Source organism: Loxodonta africana, chromosome X (genome assembly GCF_030014295.1).
Source record: "Loxodonta africana isolate mLoxAfr1 chromosome X, mLoxAfr1.hap2, whole genome shotgun sequence".
In the NCBI taxonomy this organism is placed as follows: Eukaryota; Metazoa; Chordata; class Mammalia; order Proboscidea; family Elephantidae; genus Loxodonta; species Loxodonta africana.
The window spans coordinates 86,109,110-86,135,560 of NC_087369.1; the positions used below are offsets into that span (position 1 = coordinate 86,109,110).

At 39.7% G+C, this 26,451-nt stretch overlaps 1 protein-coding gene across 2 annotated transcripts in view; it reads right to left on the reverse strand.

Moving 5' to 3' along the window:
• ABCB7 (ATP binding cassette subfamily B member 7) overlaps positions 1–3,987 on the reverse strand; it is a 140,640-nt gene extending 136,653 nt beyond the window's left edge. For both annotated transcript variants that reach the window (XM_010592709.3, XM_064278567.1), the window contains exon 1: positions 3,790–3,987. In XM_010592709.3, the coding sequence (XP_010591011.1) occupies positions 3,790–3,957 (168 nt within the window). In that variant the 5' untranslated portion in view covers positions 3,958–3,987. The remainder of the gene's footprint in view (positions 1–3,789) is intronic.
• Between the last annotated feature and the right edge of the window lie 22,464 nt (positions 3,988–26,451).

The window sequence follows — 26,451 nt, forward strand, 5'->3', positions numbered from 1 at the left end:
AGGCATATACATGAGAGAAATGAAAACATATGTCCATACAAAAATATGTACACAAAAGTTTCTATCAACATTATCTATAACAGTCAAAAGTTGGACATAATCCAAATGCCCATTAACTGATGAATGGACGAAGGTAAATGCAGTGTATCCATATAATGGAATATCATCCAACTATAAAAAATGAAATACTGATATATGCCACAAATTGGATGATCTTTGAAAACATATAAACGTGCCAAGTGAAAGAAGCCAGTCACAAAAGACTACATATGCTATGATTCCATTTATATGTCCAAATTAAGCAAATTTATGGAGACAGAAAGTAGATTAGTAGTTGCTTAAGGCTGGGAGGGGTGGGGGCATAGAGTGGTGATAGCCAAAAGGTACAGAGTTTGTTTTTGGTGTGATGAAAACACTCTAAAATTTACTGTGATGATGGTTGTACATATCTATCAATATCCTAAAATCCAATGAACCGTACACTTTAAACGGGTACATTATATGGTATTTGAATTATATCTCAATAAAGCTGTTAAAAAAAATGAAGAAAAAGCGTGATCAGTGTCAGGATCAATACAGTGGAGTTCTTTAAACTTGGACAAAAGGTGCTAAGGAGAAACTACATGATGCCTCAGTTTCTACCATTTAAATATTAATAAAATAAATTTTACTAATATTCTATAAGGGCTAAGGCTGCTAACCGAAAGGTCAGCAGTTTGAATCTACCAGCTGCTCCTTGGAAACCCTATGGGGCAGTTCTACTCTATAGCGTCGCTATGAATCAGAATCGACTCAACGGCACACAACAACAACAGTAGAGGGGACACTATATAATAAATATTATCATACAAAATCTTCTAACTTAATAATCATTTTTATCATTAAGGCATTTCCCTCCATTACTAGTGCCTTAATAAATACGTATCTTTACAATTCAACAGCCATTTTGTGTGCCTACTCTCTATCAGTCTTATTTACCTTTATATAAGCACCTGACACACAGCAAGCAATAAATGAGTAAATAAATGGCCTTGAAGTCATTTATCCACATGGGGACTTAGTTTCCTCATCTGCAAAATTAGAAGGGCTGGGATATGATATTTTCTAAATCAGCGCTGTCCAACAGAACTTTCTGCAATGATGGAAATATATATCTATGCCATCCAATACAGTAACCGCTAGTTGTATGTGGCTATTGAGCACTTGAAACGTTCTTAGTGCAACTGAGGAACTAAGTTTTTCTTATTTTATTTAAATTTAAATAGCCACATGAGGCTATACCAATACACCTATCGTTGGCGTTGTTGTTAGTTGCTGTCCAGTCAATTTTGACTCATAGTGACCCATGTGACAGAGTAGAACTGCTCTATAGGGTTTTCTAGGAGCTCTGGAGGCAAAGTAATTAAGAGCTCCGGCTGCTAACCAAAAGTTCGGCAGTTCAAATCTACCAGCTGCTCCTTGGAAACCCTATGGGGCAGTTCCACTCTGTCCTATAGGGTCACTGTGAGTCAGAATCGACTCGAAGGTGCAGGACAACCCAACCCAACAGGACAAAAACAATCTTTAATGCAGCAGATCTCCAGGTCTTTCTCCCACGAAGCTGCTGGGTAGGTATGAACCACGAACTTTTCAGTGAGCATCCCAACGCTTAATCATTGTGCCACCAGGGCTCTTTCACATGAGGGTAGCGGCTACCATATTGTACAACATGACTCTGGGTGAAAAATACATTTTACAATGCATTCTAGTAATCACATACATGTGGTTGTGTGTACATACACATGAAACAAAAGTTCATAAAACAATACTTCCCTTACTATATATGAAGCACTGACATTTTCTTTTCCAGTCTACTGAATTTCATCTAAAAGTGCTGATCCAACCCATTAAAATAATTTCATAACACTGCACTAAGGTTCTTTTCAGCTATAAAATACTATGCTATATACTAATGATTATCCTAAAAGTATACATTCCATATTTATTTTGTAGTCTTAATGACAGGTCACTAATTAAGCTGAAGGTGCCTCAGGTTACATCAGCTTCAACTCTGAAAACTTTGTAATCATTCCTTGATCTCTGTTAAACACACATTAAAAAAATGACGCAACGCATTGGGCAAATTTGCAGCAAAAGACCTCTTTAAAGGGTTAAAAGCAAAGATGTCACTTTAAGCACTAAGGTACAGTCTTACTCAAGCCAAGGTGTTTTCAATCGCCTCATATGTATGTGAAAGCTGGACAATGTATAAGCAAGACCAAAGAAGAACTGAAGCCTTTGAATTATGGTGTTGGGGAAGACTGCTGAATATACCATGGACTGCCAGAAGAATGAACAAATACGTCTCGGAAGAAGTAATGCCAGAACGCTCCTTAGAAGCAAGGATGGCAAGACTTCACCTCACATACTTTGGACATGTTATCAGGAGAGGCCAGTCCCTGGAGAAAGACATCATGCTCGGTAAAGTAGAAGTCAGTGAAAAAGAGGAAGACCCTCAACGAGATGGATTGATGACAGTGGCTCCAACAATGGGCTCAAGCATAACAATGATTGTGAGGATGGCACAGGACCTGGCAGTGTTTGCACATGGGTCAGTATGAGCCCAAACTGACTAGAAGGCATCAAACAACAACAGTCTAGTGTCATCCACTATTCTCGCTGCTTGGAATGTTTTCCCCAGTTCTATCACAGGCATGAGATCTTGCCTATAATCTGACCCCTAATTATCACTATTTCCTCTGGATGCCTATAGCCCTTTATCGTTCATTGTATGTATTTGATATTTAACTCAATAGCTTAGTTTGTTAATTATTCCTGTAATAAATAGGTCCGATCTCCTTAACTAAATTGTACAATATTTGAAGGCATAATTGATCTGTTTCTCTTGGTACTGTTAATAAACATTAAATATTTGTCACTGTAGATTCAAAATTTAAGAAGTTGTCTGTTCTTCTTACAAAGCTGATGACACTTTAAAGTCAAACTGATGAACAACTAGTGGCAATTCTGTCTTTCGTCAATATATAAAAAATAAAAAGATATACTGAGATACATCAAGTACAAATAATCAAAAAACTTCATGAGTGAGAGGTAGTAATGGATGCAAATATAAAGAGACGCGGTACAACCATAGCTACATTCATCAGTTAGGGACAGGTAAGCCTTATGGCTCCCCAAGTGATCTGTGCACACAGAAAAACAACTGTATTTTCAGATCAACGGACAATCATGTTTACATACGAATTCAGGCTGGTCTACCTTTGGGAGAAAAAGATAATGACAGCTTTGTCCTATCAAAGAGCACTGCTTGTCAGCAAAGGAGCTAACTGGGGCTAACTCCATTTACCAGTTACTTATTTATAAGTACCTTGCTGTCATCTTAATAGTGTCCAAGTTGGTACTTCCGACTGGGTAAAATCTGAACCATAGGTAAACTGGTCCCAAATTCCAAACTTTGGGAAGTAGCCCTGCCTTCTTTGCATTTAGAAAGCTAAGCAGGCGGGAAAGGTATCTATCCCATCTTTTAACGAAAATTCTACGAGTCACTAGGGCCCTACGCGCCCTCTGCCCGGTCACCCCCGCTCCTGTTCCCATTTGCAGTCCCCAAAGGTTTTCTTCACCCTCTCCTCTAATTATTAACCCTAACTTCCCTCACTTACTGCTGCTCCTGGTTAGCCCTGACAATCTTTCTTCTTGGAACTCTCTCTGGCCCGAGTTCACGAGGGCAACCCCTTTCCCCACAGGTCCCGCTGCCCTTCACCCTACTCTTCCATGTGAACGCCATCTCACCTTGTAGATTCCAGCGCTTCCCGAGGTGCCAAGCTGACGTGACCTCCATCGCAAAACTGACCCGCGAACAGAGACTAGAGGCCGGAACAGAATCGCTGGGCGTTGGCGTTTTTCGAAAGCAGCCGCTGCGGCTGCCCAACGCCAAAAAGGTACAGCGAGCAGCGCCATCTTGAGCGAAGAAAGAGGAACCGAGGGCAGAGGATTGTGGGACACAGGCGGACCAAACTCGGCTCTCTTAATCATCTCTCCCTTCCCCCCTCGTTTTCCCAGGAGCAAGACCTGGAAACAGCTTTTATCTGATGATATGGACACTTTGGCGCCGCCTCTTTTTCTTGTAGGCTCCGGGCTTTGAGTGTTTTTTTCTTACACAACCTGGAATATCCAGGAAGCTTTTTCTTTCTTTTTTTGTCTTAGAGTTAAATTTTAACGTCCAGTTAGTTAAATTTGAATTTCAGATAAACAATCTTTTTTTAGTAGGAGTATCTCCAAAATATTGCGTTTGCGCAATCTGGCAACCCTATCTTGTCCTTCGTTCAACTCTTACTTACAACTCAGTACCCTGCTCCACTCTCCACTTTCCCTATGCATATTCTTATCTTCACTACTCTGTGCACAATAGAGTTACATTAAACTACGGGCATTAATTTCCCCCTGGAGGAGGCTTCATCTGTTAGGTACACCACCTCGCCATCTGGTAAGCGCTTTTACTTGGCTAATAATAGTTCTTCCCTTTTGCACAAACTTTGGGATGGTTTTCCTTTAGGTCTATTGCCCTTGGAAGAGTTATACACACACATCGTTACCTTAATTTGCCTCTCTAGCTCTGCCCGTTGCTTTCTGTAGCATCCCTAAATTATTACCAAACAGCTAGATTGTCTGAGGGATGGTAAAGTGAAAATGTACGTAGAGAAGTCCATGTTTAAAGATAAATTTATATTCTTTTGTCATCACTGCCATCAAATACGATAATGTCAAAATACGTTTACAGTTGTCTGGGAAACTGCATTTCCAAGTGTAAATGTCACCTGAAACCCTGGAGGTCTTAATGCAATTGCAATTTTATATTCATTGCTGCATCCTTAAACTTTTACACTGACAGGCAAATAATTATGGACCACTATGAGTCTTTTTTTTATGAGTCAGAATCCACTGGGTGGCAACGGCTTTTTTTTTTTCTTAGAGGCACTGTGGACTAATGATAAGTCTGATGATGACATTGCAACCACTGTGAGGGTGGCGCCGGACAGTGTTTCTTCTATTATACTTAGGGTCGCTATGAGTCAAAACTGATTCAACGACACCTAATGACAGCAACACGTGTATCCTCTGCAGTTAGCTTTACTTTGTTGCAAGATTCATATTACACTCCAGGTTTCCAGGGAAAGGAATGCCTCTGCCAGGTTATTTAAAGAATATAGAATTTTATAATTGAAGAGGTTCAAGGAAATTCCATGTAAAGAAGGTGACATGTTTAAAAGCAAGAAGGCATAAGAAAACAGCGTTTTCACACAGCCTCCATCCACCAGACTGAGTCCAGCACAACTAGATGGTGCCCGGCTAACACCACCAACTGCTCTGACAGGGATCACACTAGCGGATCCAGGGCAGAGCTGGAGAAAACTGTAGAACAAAATTCTAACTCACAAAAAAAGACCAGACTTACTGGTCTGACAGAGACTGGAGAAACCCCAAGAGTATGGCCCCTGGACACCCTTTTAACTCACTACTTAAGTCACTCCTGAAGTTCACCATTCAGCCAAAGATTAGACAGGCCCATAAAACAAAACAAGACTAAATGGGAACACCAGCCCAGGGGCAAGGACAAGAAGGCAGGAAAGGACAGGAAAGCTGGTAATGGGGAACCCAAGGTGGAAAAGGGGAGAGTGTTGACATGCCGTGGGGTTGGCGACCAATCTCACAAAACAATATGTGTATTAATTATTTAATGATAAACTAATTTGCTCTGTTAACCTTCATCTAAAAAATTTAAGAAAAATAAAAAGAAAACAGTGATTCAGGAGTCCAGGGAGTGTGTGGCATTGTAGTACAAGATTAGCCTGGGTGAGCAGAGGCATGATGGTGAAGAACCTTGTATTTCATTCTAAGAAGCTAATACTTTATCCTGTAGCCAGTGAAGGGTTTTAATTAGGAAAGTAACAGAGTCAGATTTGTACGTACATTAAACTACTCTGGCTTAAATGGGAAGGCTGGATTGGAGAGAGTTCTGATTGGAGTCATGAAGTTAATACAATAGTTCAGCCACAAAATAAAGGCCTGAGCCTGCCGGTAGCAGTGATAGTAGATCAACTGCAGAGATATTAAAGAGGTAGAATTGACAGGACTTGATGACTAATAAGGAGCCCTGGTGGTGCAGTGGTTAAGTGCTGGAGTGCTAACGGAAAGGTTGGAGATTTGAACCCACCAGCCGCTCTGAGGGAGAAAGATGTGGCAGCCTACTTCCGTGAAGATTACAGCCTTGGAAACCCTATGGAGCAGTTCTCTTCTGTCCTGTAGAGTCACTATGAGCTGGAATGGACTTGACGGCAACGGGCTTGGTGACTATTGGTTGTTTCTGGCTTAGTATTGTCTTCTTGACAGTAGATCAGTAATGGCCTCTTCTATCAATGACCATATCATCGTCAATAAATATTCACTTAGTCTATGTAAGACAGTAACACTCAACACTGGGATGTCTACCAAGGATTTCTATCAAGGATGCACATTGCCCCAGGTAAGGCATTATCCAATAATGTTCTACTTTTTGAAAAAAGGTAGGAACCCAGGCAATATATACTGTCAGATATAATGTGACAACATATATCTTACATTTTATACTTTTAGAAACACTCATACGTATTATCTTGCTTGATCTTAATAGCTTTATGGGTGTTATTTCTTATTTCTAGTGGGAAAAGAGGACCAGGATCACATGGTGATAGAGCCAGAATAGAACCATGGTATTCTGGTTCCTATTCCATTGCTCTTTCCACTGGAAAATGTTGTCTATTCTCAAACACAAGATTTAACTGCAGGTCCCTAGGAGCAATATAGAATCATAAGATTTTAAAGCAGGAAAGACATCAGAAATCTGTCCCTACAGATGATTTCTCAAGAAACTTAAGTTTCATTAAAATCACCTACAGGCATTATTGGTATGGGACAACAATTGTGAGGTCTTTGAATGGAGTCTATATATTTTTACTGAAGTAGTTCGCATTGTAAGCCAACTCCTCTGGTTAAGAAATATGAATAACACTGGAATACACAAATAGCTACTCTATCATTAGCTAATGTGGATCAAACTTGAGCCAAATAAGACAGAAATAGAACATGAAGCATAGTAATAAAGTTGTGCACCACTGGGGAACAGAAGCAACAGACAGGTCAACTTTATTTGCAGTAAGAGTCAGACATAAAGAGGCAGAAGTACATATAACAAAAGCTTCTATAAATAGCTTCTACAGCCACAAATCACATGACAGAACTTAATGTATGCAATAATTATACCTATATGTGTATAATATTTTACAATTTACAAAGTGCTTTTTCATACCTTATTTAATCCTCACATCAACCCTGGAAGAGAATTATTTATTAATTTATTACATTTATTCCCATGTTTATGAGGAAACTGAGGCTGAGATAGTTTGTGACTGGTTAGAGATCACAGAGTTAATGGAATGAATCCCAAATCTAGGTATTATGACTTGACTCTAAATCCAGTACTCTTTCAATTACACTTGAAATGTGGAAGAAACAGTTGAGTACTGCAAGAAGGCCACAGTAGTCTTCCTTCTGTCTCTAGAAAATGTCAGAAATTATTCCCACCTCAGGGCCTTTGTACATGCTTTTGCCTCTACCTGGAACATCCTTCCTGTGGACTGTTTTAATGGATAACATTTTCTTGACCTTCAGGTCTCAGCTCGAACTTTACCTGCTTAGGGAAGCTTTCCATGAGCACTTTATGTGAGGAAGCCCCTGCCACTCCTTATCACATTTCCTTGTTTAGTTTCCCTTAAAATCTTGCTATTCAAAGTGAAGTCCATGGATCAGTAGCATTGGTCTGGGAGCTTGCTGGAAATGCAGAATTTCAAGCCCCACCTCAGACCAACTAATTCAAAATCTGCATTGTAATAAGATTCCCGGGTTATTCATGTGCAAATTAAAGTATAAGAAGCAGTGTTTTAGAACATAAATCATTTTTGGAAAATATCTTCTTATTTTTCATGCCTTTTTTGTCATTGAGAAATATTTAAATGTAACTGAAAATTGTGGAAACCCTGGTGGCGTAGTGGTTAAGAGCTACAGCTGTTAACCAAAAGGTTGGCAATTCAAATCCACCAGGTGCTCCTTGGAATCCCTATGGAGCAGTTCTACCCTGTCCTATAGGGTCGCTATGAGTTGGAGTCGACTCAATGGTAATTTTTTTTAACTGAAAATTGTGAGGAAAATATAATGGACAACCGTGTACCCATAACCTAGCTTAGTCATACAGCTTAACATTTTACTATATTTGCTTTAGATCTTAAAAAATAATAATTTAGTTGAAGACCCATTTCATACCCCTCTCTAATCCTATTCTCTTTGTCTTTATGGGTTTATTCCTGTTTTATTCTTTTACTGTTAATTAGGTGGAGTTTTGGAAAGAAGAGGAGATAATGAATTAGATTAATCCACCATAATTATTTGTATGTCCTACATATTTTATGAGGCTAGTATAAACTTAATATCAAATGTGAACAAGGACTGTACAAGAAAATTATAGGTTAATCTTATGAACATAAACGAAAACTAAAAAATGAAACACTGAACTCAATGCAGCATTATGTAAAAGAATTATATACATATTATATATACGTATGTATACATAAAAACCAAAAATCAAACCCAGTGCCATCGAGTCAATTCCAACTCATAACGACCCTATAGGACAGAGTAGAACTGCCCCATAGTTTCCAAGGAGCGCCTGGCAGATTCAAACTGCCAACCCTTTGGTTCACAGCCACAGCACTCAACCACTACGCCACCAGGGCGTAGTGTACACATATATGTATGCAAATGTATATTTATATACATAAATGTTTATGTATATGTATATATATACACACACACACATAACCATAACCAAACTAAACTATTGCCATTGAGTCAATTCTGACTCATAGTGACCCTATAGGACAGAGTAGAACTGCATAGGGTTTCTAAGGTTATAATCTTTGTGGGAGCAGACTGCCACATCTTTCTCCCACGAACAGCTGGTAGGTTTAAACTGCTGACCTTTCGGTTAGTAGCCGAGCGCTAAACCACTGTGCCATGAGGGCTCTTTACAACATGATCAAGTAGGTTTTTAATCCAGGGATGCAAAGTTGGCTCAATATTTTTAAAAAATGTACTCATATTTAAGAAAATGTATTCATATATAGTGTACCATATATGCCCATTAGATCAAGGTTATATGTCCATATCCTAGACAAATTTTAAAGGATAGATATCGAAAAAAACATGATTCCGGAAAAGTATTCAATAGAATTCAACATTCATTCAAGATTTTAAAACTCTGTAGTCAAATAGAAATAGAAAAGATTTTCTCTAATCTGATAAAGGGCATCACCCCTCCCTCCAAAAAATTATATCAAGCATTCTACTTAATAATGACAATTTGTTAGTGTTCTCCTTAAAGATGGGACTATACCAAGAATTACCTCTTCTCACATTAAAGTTTGACATTGTATCGAATGGAAGTAATATAACTAAGATAAGAAATAGAAATAAAAGGTATAAAAATTGAGTCATTTGTAGGTGATACAATTTCCCACATAAGAAAGATAATTTGTAGACAAACTAACAAAAACCAGTAAGAGGAGGCAGAGCAAGATGAAGGAGCCCTGGTGTCTAGTGATTAAGCACTAGGCTGCTAACCACCAGCCGCTCCACGGAAGAAAGATGTGGCAGTCTGCTTCCCTAAAGATTATGGCCTTGAAAACCCTATGGGGTAGTTCTACTCTGTCCTATAGTGTCACTAGGAGTTGGAATCAACTCAATGGCAATGTCTTTCTCCATTAAGTATAATGTCGGCTTTTCATATATATCCTGAATCATATTGAGGAATTTCACTTCTATTCCAATCTTCTTTAGGGTTTTCATCAAGAAACAGTGTTGAATTTTATCAAATGATTTTTATGCATTCATAGAGGGGATTGGAGCCCTGGTGGTGGAGTGGTTAAGAACTCAGCTGCTAACTGAAAGGTTGGCAGTTCGAATCCACCAGCTGCTCCTTGGAAACCTTATGGGGCAGTTCTACTCTGTTCTAGAGGGTCACTATGAGCCGGAATCAAATCGATAGCAGTGCATTTGGAGCAAGATGGCATGTAAACAGCCATAGGCCTGAATCCCCACAACAATTATAGAAGAAAACAAACAAATAGAGATAAAATCGATATTCTCAGGACCAACGGGAACACTGAATCAAGCAAAAGGTAGCATATACATCACAGAAGAGCAGTGCAGGCCAGACTTTGTGAACAGCCAGGCCTCAGTGTGCAGCTCTGGCAAGGACAGAGACCTAAGAAAGGGCTCTGTGGTGCATTGCAGGCCCAAGACCTCCTGGTTCCTGGAAGGAAGCAGCATGTGGAGCACAGTGTAGCCTGGCTAGGCCCCAGGGGGAAGGCAACATGGACAGGGATGCCAGAGCATGCAGACCTAAGAAAGGATACCATGGCACATTAGGGGCCTGAATCCTCGCGAGTCCTGGGAGGGAGCTGTGTAGAGTGTGCAACATAGCCCAGAATGTGTGAGCAGCCAGGCTTGGAAAAGAGAGACACACTGAAAACAGCGAGGGCCAAAACTCCTGAGCAGGCCGACATCACATAGGCCTCAACCAGAGTCCTGGGGAAGAGAAATACAATGAGAAGAGTACAGGCTGATATCACATAGGTCTCAACCAGAGTCCTTAAAAAAACAAAAAAAATTTCTCTTCCTAGGGAAGAGAAATATAATGAGAACAGTGCAGGCCTGAGTACATGAACAGTGAGAACACTTGGTGAATTGACAACAGCTGCCAGTTTTGGGGTGGGACTCTGAGGCTGGTGCTGCACAGCTTATGCCCTCGGAGGGGAGAATTGTGGTGAGTCTGGAACAACTGCAGCTTCTGGGGCATGGTCTCAGGCCAGAGTTGCATGGCTGGTGCTCAGAGTGGAGGTATTCTGCAGTGAGCATTCAGTGACAGCTGGTAAGCCCAAACAGGGCAGGCACAGGGGGTAGGCATAGACAGCATCCTTTAGGGTGGGGGGAGTCCAGTGCTGGAGTAATATGATCAATGTCGCTGAAATCTGGTGGTAAAGCGACCACAAGAGGTGTTACTAGCTAGAGTTTGGTGCTTTAGGGCCACCGCCAGCACCCCCAATCAGGGAACCCAGCATACCAGAGTAATATGGGCAGTGATCCCAATATCTTGTGGATAGGCAACCACACCAGATGCTACCAGCCATAAAGTTTGGTGTTGAAGTGGCCCCCCACTCAAGGAACTTAGAAGTGAAATGGTGATGGCTGGCACCTCTGGACGTGAAAACTAACAGGAAAGAGACAACAACAGTTACACCTAGAAGGGGAGCCTGGAGTTGAGGTAGAGAATTACAACCTTCAATAATTTAAAATAATAACAATAATAAAGAAGAGCAAACTATAGAGGAGGGGAAGAATCTAATCTCCAGATTTCTTGTTGTTAGATGCCATCGAGTTGGTTCCGACTCATAGCGACCCACGTACAAAAGAACGAAACACTACCCAGTCCTGTGTCATCCTCAAAATCATTATGCTTGAACACATCGTTGCAGCCACTGTATCAGTACATCTTGTTGAGGGTCTTCCTCTTTTTCTCTAGCCCTCTACCAAGCGTGATGTCCTTCTCCAGGGATTGATCCATCCTGATAACATGTCCAAAGTATGTGAGACGAAGTCCAGCCATCCTTGCTTCTAAGGAGCATTCTGGTTGTACTTCTCCCAGGACATATTTGTTCGTTCTTTTTGCAGTCCATGGTATATTCAATATTCTTCGCCAACACCACAATTGAAGGGCGTCACTTCTTCTTTGGTCTTCCTTATTCATTGTTCAGCTTTCACGTGCATATGAAGCAATTGAAAACACCATGGCTTGCTTGTGTCAAACGAACCTTAGTCTTCAAGGTGACGTCTTTGCTTTTCAACACTTTAAAGAGGTCTTTTGCAGCAGATTTGCCCAATGCAATGCGCCTTTTGATTTCTTGACTGCTACTTCCATGGGCGTTGGGTTTGGATCCAAGTAAAATGAAATCCTTGACTACTTCAATCTTTTATCCGTCCATCCTGATGTTGCTTATAGGTCCAGTTGTGAGGATTTTTGTTTTCTTTATGTTGAGGTGTAATTCACGCTGAAGGCTGTGGTCTTTGATGTTCATCAGTAAGTGCTTCAAGCCCTCTTCACTTTCAACAAGCAGGATTATGCCATCTCCATAACGCAGGTTGTTAATAAGTCTTCCACCAATCATGATGCCCTGTTCTTCTTCATATAGTTCACCATCTCAGATTATTTACTCAGCATACAGTACAAACCATGCCGTATGCCCTTGCTCTATATGAACGACTGCCCCTTTATCTATCTACAGGTCCCTCATGAGCACAATTAAGTGTTCTGGAATTCCCATTCTTTGCAATGTTATCCATAATTTGTTATGATCCACACAGTTGAATGCCTTTTCGTAGTCAATAAAGCACAGGAAAATGTCTTTCTGATATTCTCTGCTTTCGTCCAGAATCCATCTGACATCAGTAGTGATATCCCTGGCTCCACGTCCTCTTCTGAATCTGGCTTGAATTTCTAGCACTTCCCTGTCAATGTGCTGCTGCAGTGGCTTTTGAACAATCTTCAGCAAAATTTTACTTTTGGTGATATTAATGATATTGTTTGGTAATTTCCACATTCAGTCGGATCACCTTTCTTGGGAATAGGCATAGATATGGATCTCTTCCAGTTGGTTGTCCAAGTAGCTGTCTTCCAAATTTCTTGGTATAGACAAGTGAGCACTTCCAGTGCTGAATCCATTTGTTGAAACATCTCAATTGGTATTCCGTCAATTCCTGGAGATTTGTTTTTCACCAGTGCCTTCAGTGCATCTTGGACTTCTTCCATCAGTACCACTGGTCCCTGATCATATGCTACCTCCTAAAACGGTTGAATGTTGACCAATTCTTTTTGGTATATGGACTATGTGTATTCTTTCCATCTTCTTTTGATGGAACGTTGAGTAGCTAAAGCAAAAGGAAGAAATGATGAAGTAAAAGAGCTGAACAGCAGATTTCAAAGGGTGGCACGGGAAGACAAAGTAAAGTATTATAATAATGTGTGCAAGGACCTGGAGATCTCCAGATTTAGCACAGTAAAATAGCTTAATGGATCCTAATACCTCCATACCTCCACCATACACAAAAACGAATTCAAAATATATTAAGGGCCTAATAGTGAAAATTAAAACTATAAAAATTCTTGGAAGGAAATATAAGGGCAAGGCTGTGGAATCTAGTTCTTAATGATGCATCATCAGATATGACAACAAAAGCAGAACAACCAAAGACAAAATAGATAAATGGTACCTCATAAAAATGAAATACTTTTGTTTAAAGGAATTTATCAATAACCTAAAGAGATAACCTACATATTGGGAGAAAATTTGGGGGAATCATATATCCAATAAGGGTCTAATATCCAAATATGTATAGCACTTCACAACTTAACAACAAAAAAAGACAAATCACCCAACCAAAAAATGGGCAGAGGACTTGAACAGACATTGCACCAAAGAGAATATTCAAATGACCAATAAGCACATGAAAAGTTGCTCGAAATCATTAGCCATTAGGGATATGCAGATCAAAACTTCAATAAGATACCACCTCACCCCTATTAGAATGGCAATGATAAGAAAAAAAGGAAAACAGGTGCTGGTGAAGTTTCAGAGAAACTGGAACATTCATGAATTACTGGTGGGAATGTAAAATGGTGCAGCCACTGTGGAAACCGTTTGGCAGTTCCTCAAAAAGTTGAACATAGAGCTACCACATGACCCAGCAATCCCAATCCTACCTATATATCCAGAAGAAGTGAAGGCAGGAAAGCAAACAGAAACTTGCACAAAAATGTCCACTGTAGAAGGTGGAGCCAAGATGGCAGAATAGACAGATGCTTCCAGCAAGCCCTCTACAACAAAGACCTGAAAAACAAGTGAAACGAGTATATTTATGACAAGCTAGGAGCCCTGAGCATCAAAGGCAAGCTTAGAAAACAAACTGAGGGGCAAGGGCAGGAAGAGCTAGTTCAGAAGCAGAGAGTAGTTACCAGACCTGAATTGCAGAGAGCCCTCAGGCACCATTCCTGGGAGCAGAGGCGGTGGGCTGGTACTAGCATTCAACTGCAGTTTCCTCAGGGAGAAGCAGCCAGCCACACAGCCTACTCAAACCTCCGGAACCAGAGAAAAACAGTACTCTCGGCAAAAGCTCAGTGCTTGCATATATTTTAATGCATCCCCCCCACCCCAAGCCATCATCAATGGATGAATTCGCTGGCCTGAGATAGGCACTATTGAGCACCTAGAGCCATCCTCCCAACTTTGGAGAAGGGAAAAACTTGCAATTGGGGGAAAAGATAATTTGCCAGCTCCACTAACCTGGGAAGCTCAGGACAGAAGCGGCTCCTGTCAAGGCATAAACAGTCCGTGGACTTGAGCACCTTTCCCCTCTGCATGGACATTTGTGGGCCTATTTCAGGAGAATATGCCCTTGTAGGCAGACTCCAACTGGTTCAGCTGTGCGGTGGAGAGGTGGGTGTTTGATGTTTGACATGGCTTTGCCTGTTAAACAGGTTCCTCACCTACCTGCATCAGGGGCCTAAGGTCTGGTAACTCCACTCAGGTCACCCAGCCACCTGCGATGGGTCAAAGGATAACTGGTACCTCCCAGTCCTTACAACCAAAAACATTGGGTGCCCATGGTCCATTTGCAGAATGCAACACCTGCACGCTCTAAGGGACAGGGATGCACTTTCCTCAGAGACACTCGGGGGTCGGTTCTCATCCCCCTGCCTTGTTCACAGCATGACCCCCTGCTGCAATCAGATACCGGTACATACACCAGTCACCCCTGCCCCTCTAAGACTGTAGGACAGAGCTTGTACCACACACTTGATGATCAGCTACCTGGACACCTGAGCTGAATTCATACAAGGAAAGCGAACAGACTCCTAGACTGATAGCCATCTGGGGACAGGACGTCAGAGCACCGAAGGTGAAAATAAGCTAGCTCATTCAAGCAACCCATTTGGGCGTATCAAAACAAAACAAAGCAAGAAGCTACAACACAGTAAGCAAGCAAAAACTAATACAATAGCTTATAGATGGCTCAGAGACAAGAGTCAATATCGAGTCACATAAAGAAACAGACCATAATCACCTCAACAAGCTCTCAAAACAAGGAATCCAGGGATCTTCTAGATGAAAGTGCATTCCTGGAGTTACCAGAGGCAGAATACAAAAAATTAATGTACAGAACCCTTCAAGACATTAGGAAGGAAATGAGGCAATATGCAGAACAAGCCAAAGGACACACAGATAAAGAAATTAGAAAGATTATTCAGGAACATAATGAGAAATTTAATAAGATGGAAAAATCCATAGACAGACAGAAATCAGAAATTCAGAAGTTTAACAATAAAATGATGGAAGTAGACAAATCAATAGAAAGTCAGAGGAGCAGAATTGAGCAAGTAGAAGCCAGAATTTCTGAACTTGAAGATAAATCACTTGGCACTAATATATTTGAAAAAAAATCAGATAAAAGAATTTAAAAAAATGAAGAAACCTTAAGAATCATGTGGGATTCTATCAAGAGAAATAACCTATGAGTGATTGGAGTACCAGAACAGGAAGGGATAACAGAAAATACAGAGAGAATTGTTGAAGATTTGTTAGCAGAAAACTTCCCTGATATTGTGAAAGATGAGAAGATACCTATCCAAGATGCTCATCAACCTCCACATAAGGTAGATGTTAAAAGAAAGTCACCAAGATATTATAATTAAACTTGCCAAAACCAAAGATAAAGAGAGAATTTTAAGAGCAGCTAGGGATAAACGAAAAGTCACCGACAAAGGAGAGTCAGTAAGAATAAGCTCGGACTACTCGGCACAAACCACACAGGCAAGAAGGCAATGGCATGACTTATATGAAAAACTGGAGGAAAAAAATTGCCAGCCAAGAATCATATATCCAGCAAAACTGTCTCTCAGATATGAAGGTTAAATTGGGACATTTCCAGATAAACAGAAAGTTAGGGAATTTGTAAAAACCAAACCAAAACTACAAGAAATACTAAAGGGAGTTTTTGGTTAGAAAATCAATAATATCAGGTATCAACCCAGACTAGAACACTGGGCAGAGCAATCAGAAGTCAACCGAGACAGGGAAATCCAAAAAATGAAGCAAGATTAAAAAAAAAAAAAGCTCGAAACAGGGTAACGGTGATGTTATTATGTAAAAGAAGACAACATTAAAACAATAAAGAGGGACTAAGAAATGTAATTATAGATCTTCCATATGGAGAGGAAGTTACAGCAATACAAAGAAATAAAAGTTAGGTTTAAATTTAGAAAAATAGGGGTAAATGATAAGGTAACCACAAAGGAGACAAACTATCCTACTCATCAAAATAAAATACAAGAAAAAAATAGAGACTCGGCAGAAACAAAATCAACAACAAACAACATGAGGAAAAGACAATATATAATCTACTCAGCACATAAAATGAAGTGGGAAAAAGAAACTGTCAACAACACACAAAAAAAGACATCAAAATGATAGCACTAAATTCATACCTATCCATCATTATGCTGGATGTTAATGGACTAAATGCACCAATAAAGAGACAGAGAGTGGCAGAATGGATTAAAAAACACGATCTATCTATATGCTGCCTACAAGAGACACACTTTAGGCTTAGAGATGCAAACAAACTAAAACTCAAAGGATAGAAAAAATATATATCAAAAAAAATTTTTTTTTTTTTTTTTTTAGCAAACAACAATCAAAAAAGAACAGGAGTGGCAACGCCAATTTCTGACGAAATAGACTTTAAAGTTAAACCCATCATAAAGGATAAGGGAGGACACTATATAATGGTTAAAGGGACAGTATACCAAAAAGGGAAACCCTGGTGATGTAGTGGTTAAGGGCCACAGCTGCTAACCAAAGGGTCGGCAGTTCGAATCCGCCAGGTGCTCCTTGGAAACTATGGGACTGTTCTACTCTGTCCTGTAGGGTCACTATGAGTCGGAATCAACTCGACGGCACTTGGTTTGGTTTTGGTTTATACCAAGAAGATATAGCCATATTAAATATTTATGCACCCAATGACAGGGCTGCAAGATACATAAAACAAATGCTATCAGCATTGAAAAGTAAGATAGACAGCTCCACAATAATAGTAGCAGACATGAACATACCACTTTTGGTGAAGGACAGAACATCCAGAAAGAAGCTCAATAAAGATGCGGAAGATCTAAATGCCACAATCAACCAACTTGACCTCCTAGACATATACAGAACACTCCACCCAACAGCAACCAAGGATACTTTCTTTTCTAGTGCACAGAGGACATTCTCTAGGATAGACCAGATATTAGGTCATAAAGCAAGCCTTAGCAGAATCCAAAACATTGAAATATTACAAAGCATCTTCTCTGACCATAAGGCTGTAAAAGTAGAAATCAATAACAGAAGAAGCAGGGAAAAGAAATCAAACACTTGGGAACTGAGCAATACCCTGCTCAAAAAAGACTGGAGTATAGAAGACATTAATGATGGAATTAAGAAATTCATAGAATCCAGGGAAAATGAAAACACTTCCTATCAGAACCCTTGGGACACAGCAAAAGCAGTGCTCAGAGGTCAATTTATATCAATAAGTGCACGCATACAAAAAGAAGAAAGGGCCAAAATCAAAGAATTATCCCTACAACCTGAACAAATAAAAAGAGAGCAACAAAAGAAACCCTCAGCACCAGAAGAAAACAAATAATAAAAATTCGAGAAGAACTCAATAAAATAGAAAACAGAAAAACAACTGAAAGAATTAACAAGACCAAAAGCTGGTTCTTTGAAAAAATCAAGAAAATTCATGAACCATTGGTCAAACTGACAAAAGAAAAACAGGAGAGGAAGCAAATAACCCAAATAAGAAATGAGATGGGCGATATTACAATATACCCAACTGAAATTAAAAGAATCATATCAGATTACTATGAAAACTTGTACTCTAACAAATTTGAAAACCTAGAAGAAATGGATGAATTCCTAGAAACACGCTACCTACCTAAACTAACACAAACAGAGGTAGAACAACTAAATAGACCCATAACAAAAGAAGAGATTGAAAAGATAATCAAAAAACTCCCAACAAAAAAAGCCCTGGCCCGGATGGCTTCACTGCAGAGTTCAACCAAACTTTCAGAGAAGAGTTAACACCACTACTACTAAAGGTATTTCAGAGCATAGAAAAGGATGGAATACTCCCAAACTCATTCTATGAAGACAGCATATCCCTGATACCAAAACCAGGTAAAGACACCACAAGAAAATTATAGACCTATATCCCTCAAGAACTTAGATGCAAAAATCCTCAACAAAACGCTAGCCACTAGAATTCAAGAACATATCAAAAAAATAATTTACCATGACCAAGTGGGATTCATACCAGGTATGCAGGGATGGATCAACATTAGAAAAACAATTAATATAATCCATCACATAAATAAAACAAAAGACAAGAATCACATGATTTTATCAATTGATGCAGAAAAGGCATTTGACAAAGTCCAATACCCATTCATGATAAAAACTCTCAGCAAAATAGGAATTGAAGGAAAATTCCTCAACATAATAAAGGGCATTTATAGAAAGCCAACAGCCAGCATCATCCTAAATGGAGAAAGCCTGAAAGCTTTCCCCTTGAGATCGGGAACCAGACAAGGATGCCCTTTATCACCACTCTTATTCAACATTGTGCTGTAAGTCCTAGCCAGAGCAATTAGGCTAGATAAAGAAATAAAGGCAAGGAAGAAGTAAAATTATCTCTATTTGCAGACGACATGATGTTATACACAGAAAACCCTAAGGAATCTTCAAGAAAACTACTGAAACTAATAGAAGAGTTTAGCAGAGCGTTGGGATACGAGATAAACATAAAAATCAGTTGAATTCTTACACCAACAAAAAGAACATCAAAGAGGAAATCACCAAATCAATACCATTCACAGTAGCCCCCAAGAAGATAAAATACTTAGGAATAAATCCTTCCAGAGATGTAAAAGACTTATACAAAGAAAACTACAGTACGCTCCTGCAAGAAACCAAAAGAGACCTACATAAGTGGAAAAACATACCTTGCTCATGGGTAGGAAGACTTAACATTATAAAAATGTCTATTCTACCAAGAGTAATCTATACATTTAATACAATTCCAATCCAAATTCCAACGACATTCTTTAATGAGATGGAGAAACAAATCACCAACTTCATATGGAAGGAAAAGAGGCCCCGGATAAGTAAAGCATTACTGAAAAACAAGAACAAAGTGGGAGGCCTTACTCTGCCTGATTTCAGAACCTTTTATACCATCACAGTAGTCAAAACAGAGTAGTACTGGTACAACAACACATACATAGACCAATGGAACAGAATTGAGAATCCAGATGTAAATCCATCCACATCTGAGCAGTTGATATTTGACAAAGGCCCCAAAACATTTAAATGGGGAAAAGACAGTCTTTTTAACAACTGGTGCTGGCACAACTGGATATCCATCTGCAAAAAAAATGAAACAAGATCCATACCTCACTCCATGCACAAAAACGAGCTCAAAATGGATCAAAGACCCTTCATTTTTTAATGACAACTTTTCGGGGTAAAAAATCTTGGCTGTCAATTGTTTTCCTTCAGTACTTAATATAAGTTGCTCCATTGTCTTCTGGCTTCTAGAGTTTCTGAGGAGAAATTCGCACTAATTCTTAAGAAGGATCCTTGATATATTTGCTACACTGTGCTTTTCTCTTGCTGCTTTCAGAACTCTCTCCTTGTCTTTGTATTCTTCTTGCTTGTAGTTCACCTAGCTTCCTGTATTTGCAGACTTGATTCCTTACTCAGGTCTGAGAAATTCCCTATCATTATCACTTGGAAAATTCTATGTCTTCTTTACTATCCTGTTGTTCTGGAACTCCAAAAATCCTAAAGTTGGATTCCTTAATTTAGTCCCACAGTTCCATTTGGCTTTGTTTGCATGTCTTTGATATATTCTTTCATTTCTCTTGATACTTGATAAGTTCAGTTAACCTGTCTTCTTGTTCACTTATTCTCTCTTCTGTCTGCTCAAATTTATTCTTGAATGTTTCTCTTGCATTTTCCAATTCAGTTATTTCATTCTTCAACTCAAGTATTTTTCTTTTTCTTTTTTTATGTTTTCAATCTCCTTATTGAGTTTCTCTTTTCATTTTTTTTTGTCTTATTTCCCAATCTCCATTAGTTGGTTTTATGTGTGTTGTTTGCTTTCTTTGAACATATTTAAAATTGTTGTCTGGTGATACTCTGTTTTCCCTTTAACCTGGCGTCTATCAGAGTAATGTCTGCTTCTTCATGGTCTTTTGATTGGGCCATCTTCTCCTGTGATCTTGTATGTCTTAGAATTTTTTGTCAAACATGGGGCATTTGAGCATCTTACTGTGATAACGTGGAACTCAGAATTTTCCCTCTTTTCATTGATTTTTTCCTTTTATTTCCACCATCTTCCCCTAAATTCCACTAGAGGGCACTCAGACCCTTTGGTTCTTGGATGCATTGATAATTACTAGTGACTGGAACGCACAGGTTGGCAACAAGAAGAAAGATTGGTAATTGGAAAATATGGCCTTGGTGATAGAAATGATGCCAGAGATCACATGCTATAATTTTGCAACACCAACAACTTCTTTATGACAAATACCTTTTTTCAACAACAAAAATGGTGACTACATATGTGGACCTCACTGGATGGAACACAGAAATCAAATCAACTACATCTATGGAAAGAGACAATGAAAAAGCTCAAAATCATCTGTAAGAACAAGGCCAGGGGATGACTGTGGAACAGACTAACAATTGCTCATATGTAAGTTCAAGGTGAAGCTGAAGAAAATTAGAACAGGTACATGAGAGCCAAAATATGACCTTGAGTATATCCCATCTGAATTTAGGGAACATCTCAACAATAGATTTTACACACTGAACACTAACGATGGAAGACCAGATGAGTTGTGGGATAACATCAAGGACATTGTACATGAAGAAAGCAAGAGGTCATTAAAAAGACAGGAAAGAAAGAAAAGACCAAAATGGATGTCAAAAGAGACTCTGAAACTTGCTTTTGAACATAGAGTAGCTACAGCAAAAGGAAGAAATGATGAAGTAAAACAGCTGAGCAGAATATTTCAAAGGGTGGCTCGAGAAGACAAAATAAAGCATTATAATGAACTGGAGTTAGAAGACCAAAAGGGAAGAACACATTCGGCATTTCTTAAGCTGAAAGAACTGAAAAAAGAATTCAAGCCTCAAGTTGCAATAGTGAAGGATTCTATGGGCAAAATACTGAAAGATGAAGGAAGTATCAAAAGAAGATGGAAGGTTTACACAGTCACTGTACGAAAAAGAATTACTTGATATTCAGGCTTTTCAGGAGGTCGCATATAATCAAGAGTTGATGGTACTGAAGAAAGAAGTCCAAGCTGCACTGAAGACATCGATGAAAAACAAGGCTCCAGGAATTGACGGAATACCACCTGAGATGTTTCAAAAAACAGAGGCAGCACTGGAAGTGCTCGCTTGTCTATGCCAAGAAATTTGGAAGACAGCTACCTGGCCAACCAACTGGAAGAGATCCATATTTATGCCTATCCCAACGAAAGGTGATCCAACAAAATATGGAAACTATCGAACAATATCGTTAATATCACATGCAAGTAAAATGTTCCTGAAGATCATTCAAAAGCAGGTGCAGCAGTACATCAACAGGGAACTGCCAGAAATTCAAGCTGGATTCAGAAAAGGATGTGGAATGAGGGATATCATTGTTGATGTCAGATGGATTCTGGCTGAAAGCAGAAAATACCAGAAAGATGTTTACCTGTGTTTTATTAACTATGCAAAGCCATTTGACTGTGTGCATTATAGGAAATTATGGATAGCATTGCGAGGAATGGAAATTTCAGAAGACTTAATTGTGCTCATGAGGAACCTGTACGTAGATCAAGAGGCAGTTGTTCATACAGAACAAGTGGTACCGCGTGGTTGAAAATCAGGAATGGTGTGTGCCGGGGTTGCATTCTTTCACCATGCTTATTCATTCTGTATGCTGAGCAAATAATCCAAGAATTGGACTGTATGAAGAACTGTATGAAGAAGGACAGGGCATCAGGATTGGAAAGAGACTGATTAACAACCTCCGTTATGCAGATGACACAATCTTGCTTGCTGAAATTGAAGTGGACTTGAAGCGTTTGCTGATGAAGTCCAAAGACCGCAGCCTTCAGTATGGATTACACCTCAACATAAAGAAAACAAAAGTCCTCACAACTGGACCTATAAGCCACATCTTGATAAACAGAGAAAAGATTGAAGTTGTCAAGGATTTCATTTTACTTGGATCCGCGATCAACACCCATGGAATCTGCAATCAAAATATCAAAAGACGCATTGCATTGGGCAAATCTGCTGCAAAGTAACTCTTTAAAGTGTTGAAAAACAAAAATGTCACCTTGAAGACTAAGGTGCACCTAACTCAAGCCATGGCATTTTCAATCGCATCATATGCATGTGAAAGCTGGACAATGAATAAGGAAGACTGCAGAAGAGTTGACGCCTTTGAATTGTGGTGTTGGCAAAGAAGATTGAATGTATTATGGACTGCCAAAAGAACGAACAAATCTATCTTGGAAGAAGTACAGCCAGAATGCTCCTTAGAAGCAAGGATGGTAAAAGTTCATCTCACATACTTTGGACATGTTGGAGAAGGACATCATGCTTGGTAAAGTAGAGGGTCAGCAAGAAAAGAGGAAGACTGTCAACCAGATTAATTGACACAGTGGCTGCATCAGTGGACTCAAGCATAACGATTGTGAGGATGGTGCAGGACTGGGCATTGTTTTATTCTGTTGTACATAGGATCTCCATGAGTCGGAACTGGCTTGATCCACCTAACAACAACAGCAACAATCAACACACGGGGTTAGTTTTCTTGGTTGAAGGCTTAGGGTCATTGTCTTGTGGGACAATGCGGTCAATTGGCATAATATAATTCTTAAAGTTTATATTTTACCTTCCAGTTTGGTGAGTAGGGTTTGGGCCTTAAAGCTTACTAGTGGCCATCTAAGATACAACTATTGTTCTCTATTCACCTGGAACAAAAGAAGGAAACCCTAGAATCAGAGAAGGAAACAAACTGCAAGACTAATCATCTCCATGAACCACTGCCTCCTCTACATTGAGGCCAGAAGAAGTAGACGGTGCCCAGCTTCCGGTACTGGACGTTCTGACTGGGGACACAATAGATGGATAATGATAGAAAGAGAGAAAGATGTGGAGATCTTCAAATTCTTAAAGAATCCAGGCTTACTAGACCAATTGAGGATGGAGGGGTTCCTGAGATAATTGCGCTGAGTTATTCTTCAAACTTTAAATTGAAACTATTTCCTGAAGTCACCTTAGACTAAGTAACAGTTTAGCTCAAAAAGTAAAGATTGGCATTTTTGAGTATTGCAGTCTTTAAAAAAAAATTATCTATATAAGACCAAACGGACAACAGCTATTTTTTTGTTATACATATACGTATATACCCAGTGCCGTCAAATCAGTGCATATATAGCCAACCATACATGTGTGTATATATATATTTAAACTTTTATTGTGCTTTAAGTGAAAGTTTACAAATCAAGTCAGTCTCTCATATAAAAATTTATATACACTTTGCTATATACTCCTAATTGCTCTCCCCCTAATGGGACTGTCTGCTCCTTCCCTCCACTCTCTCCTTTCCTGTCCATCCCACCAGCTTCTGACCCCTCTGCCTTCTCTTCTCCCTTCCAGATAGGAGATGCCAACATAGTCTCAAGTGTCTACTTAACCTGAGAAGCTCATTCATCACCAGCATCTTTTTCTATCCCATAGTCCAGTCCAATCCCTGTCTGAAGAGTTGGCTTTGGGAATGGTTCCTATCCTGGGCTGACAGAAGGTCTGGGGGCCATGACCACCGGGGTCCTTCCAGTCTCAGTCAGACTATTAAGTCTGGTCTTTTTACTAGAATTTGGGTTCTATATCCCACTACTCCCCTGCTCCCTCACGGGTTCTCTGTTGTGTTCCATGTCCGGGCAGTCATCGATTGTAGCCAGGCACCATCTAGTTCTTCTGGTCTTAGACTGGTGTAGTCTCTGGTTTATGTGGCCCTTTCTGTCTCTTGGGGTCATAATTACCTTGTACCCTTGGTGTTCTTCATTCTTATTTGGTCCTTTGATGCATCTTAGATGGCCGTTTGCTAGCGTTTAAGACCCCAGATGCCGCTCTCCAAAGTGGGATGCAGAATGTTTTCTCAACAGATTTTATTATGCCAATTGACAACAGCTATTTTTAAATATAATTTTATTTATTTTCTTGTTGTTGAGAATATGCACAGCAAAACATACACCAATTAAACAGTTTCTACGTGTACCATTTAGTGACATTGATTACATTCTTTGAGTTGTGCAATCATTCTCACCCTCCTTTTCTGAGTTGTTCCTCCCCCATTGACATAAATTCACTGTTCCCTAAGTTTCCAATCTAGTTTTTCAAGTTACTGTTGTCAGTTTGATGCCATAGTGATAATTCATAGAAGAACATAATGTTCAAAGTAGGCCTTTCTTACTAGTTTTACTTACTGGTTTTAAGGAGACTTCAGGGGATATTTTTGGTTTAAGATTTAAAGATGATCTTAGGGAAATAGTTTAAGGGGGATCCATCCAACATTCATGGCTCCAGGAAGCCTGGAATCCATGAGAATTTGAAGATCTGTTCTGCATTCCCCTCCCCTTTGATCAGGATTCTTCTATGGAATCTTTGATCAAAATGTTCAGTAATGATAGCCGGGTACCATCCAGTTCTTCTGGCCTCATGGCAAAGGAGGCAGTTGTTCATGGAGGCAATTAGCCACACAGTCCATATCCTCCTTCTATCAAGGGAATTCTGATTGGTTTAAAGTCAGGAAAGTTGTGCCTCAGGGTTGTATCCGTTAATCATACCTATTCAATCTGTATGCTGAGCAAATAATCTGAGAAGTTGGACTATATGAAGAAGAATGGGGCATAATGATTGGTGCAACACTCATTAACAATCTGCGTTATGCAGATGACACAACCTTGCTTGCTGAAAGTGAAGAGGACTTGAAGCACTTACTAATGAAGATCAGAGACCACAGCCTTCAGTATGGATTGCACCTCAACATAAAGAAAACAAAAATCCTCACAACTAGACCAATAAGCAACACCATGATAAACGGAGAAAAGACTGAAGTCATCAAGGATTTCATTTTACTTGGATCCACAATCAACACCCATGGAGGCAGCAGTCAAGAAACCAAATGATGCATTGCATTGGGTAAATCTGCAAAGAAACTCTTTAAAGTGTTCAAAAGCAAAGATGTCACCTTGAAGACTAAGGTGCACCTGACCCAAGCCATGGTATTTTCAATTGTGTCATATGCATGTGAAAGCTGGACAATGAATAAGGAAGACCGAAGAAGAATTGACGCCTTTGAATTGTGATGTTGGCGAAGAATATTAAATATACCATGGACTGCCAAAAGAACTAAAAAACCTGTCTTGGAAGAAGTACAACCAGAATGCTCCTTAGAAGCACAGATGGCGAGACTGTGTCTTACATGCGGTGGACATGTTGTCAGGAGGAATCAGTCCCTGGAGAAGGACCTCATGCTTGGCAAAGTACGGGGTCAGCGAAAAAGAGAAAGACCCTCCACGAGGTGGATTGACACAGTGGCTACAACAACGAGCCCAGGCATAACGATGATTGTAAGGATGGCGCAGGAACGGGTGATGTTTCGTCCTGTTGTGCATACAGTCGCTATGAGTCGGAACTGACTCGATGGCACCTAACAACAACAACGTTCCTGAGTCTCTTTCCTCTGTTCCAGGCAAACAGAGGCCAATTGTTGCACTTGGATGGGCACTCACAAGCTTTTAAGACCCCAGGTGCTACACGGTGAACTAGGAGGTAGAACAGAAATACTAACCATGTTATGAGGCCAATTAACTGGGAAGTCTCATGAAACCATGTCTACTAAACCTCCAAACCAAGGAACCAATACCATGAGGTGTTTGCTTGTACATAAGCAGCATCAGAAGCTACTTTCTCTCTCTCTTTTTTTGTCAATGTTGTAAATATATCTACCACAAAATTTTACCAATTCAAGTTTTTACATGTGTACAACTTATTGATAGCAATTGCAACAATTGGCTGTGCCACCCTATCCTTTATCAACCAAATATTTCCATTACCATTAACTGCCCTTGTT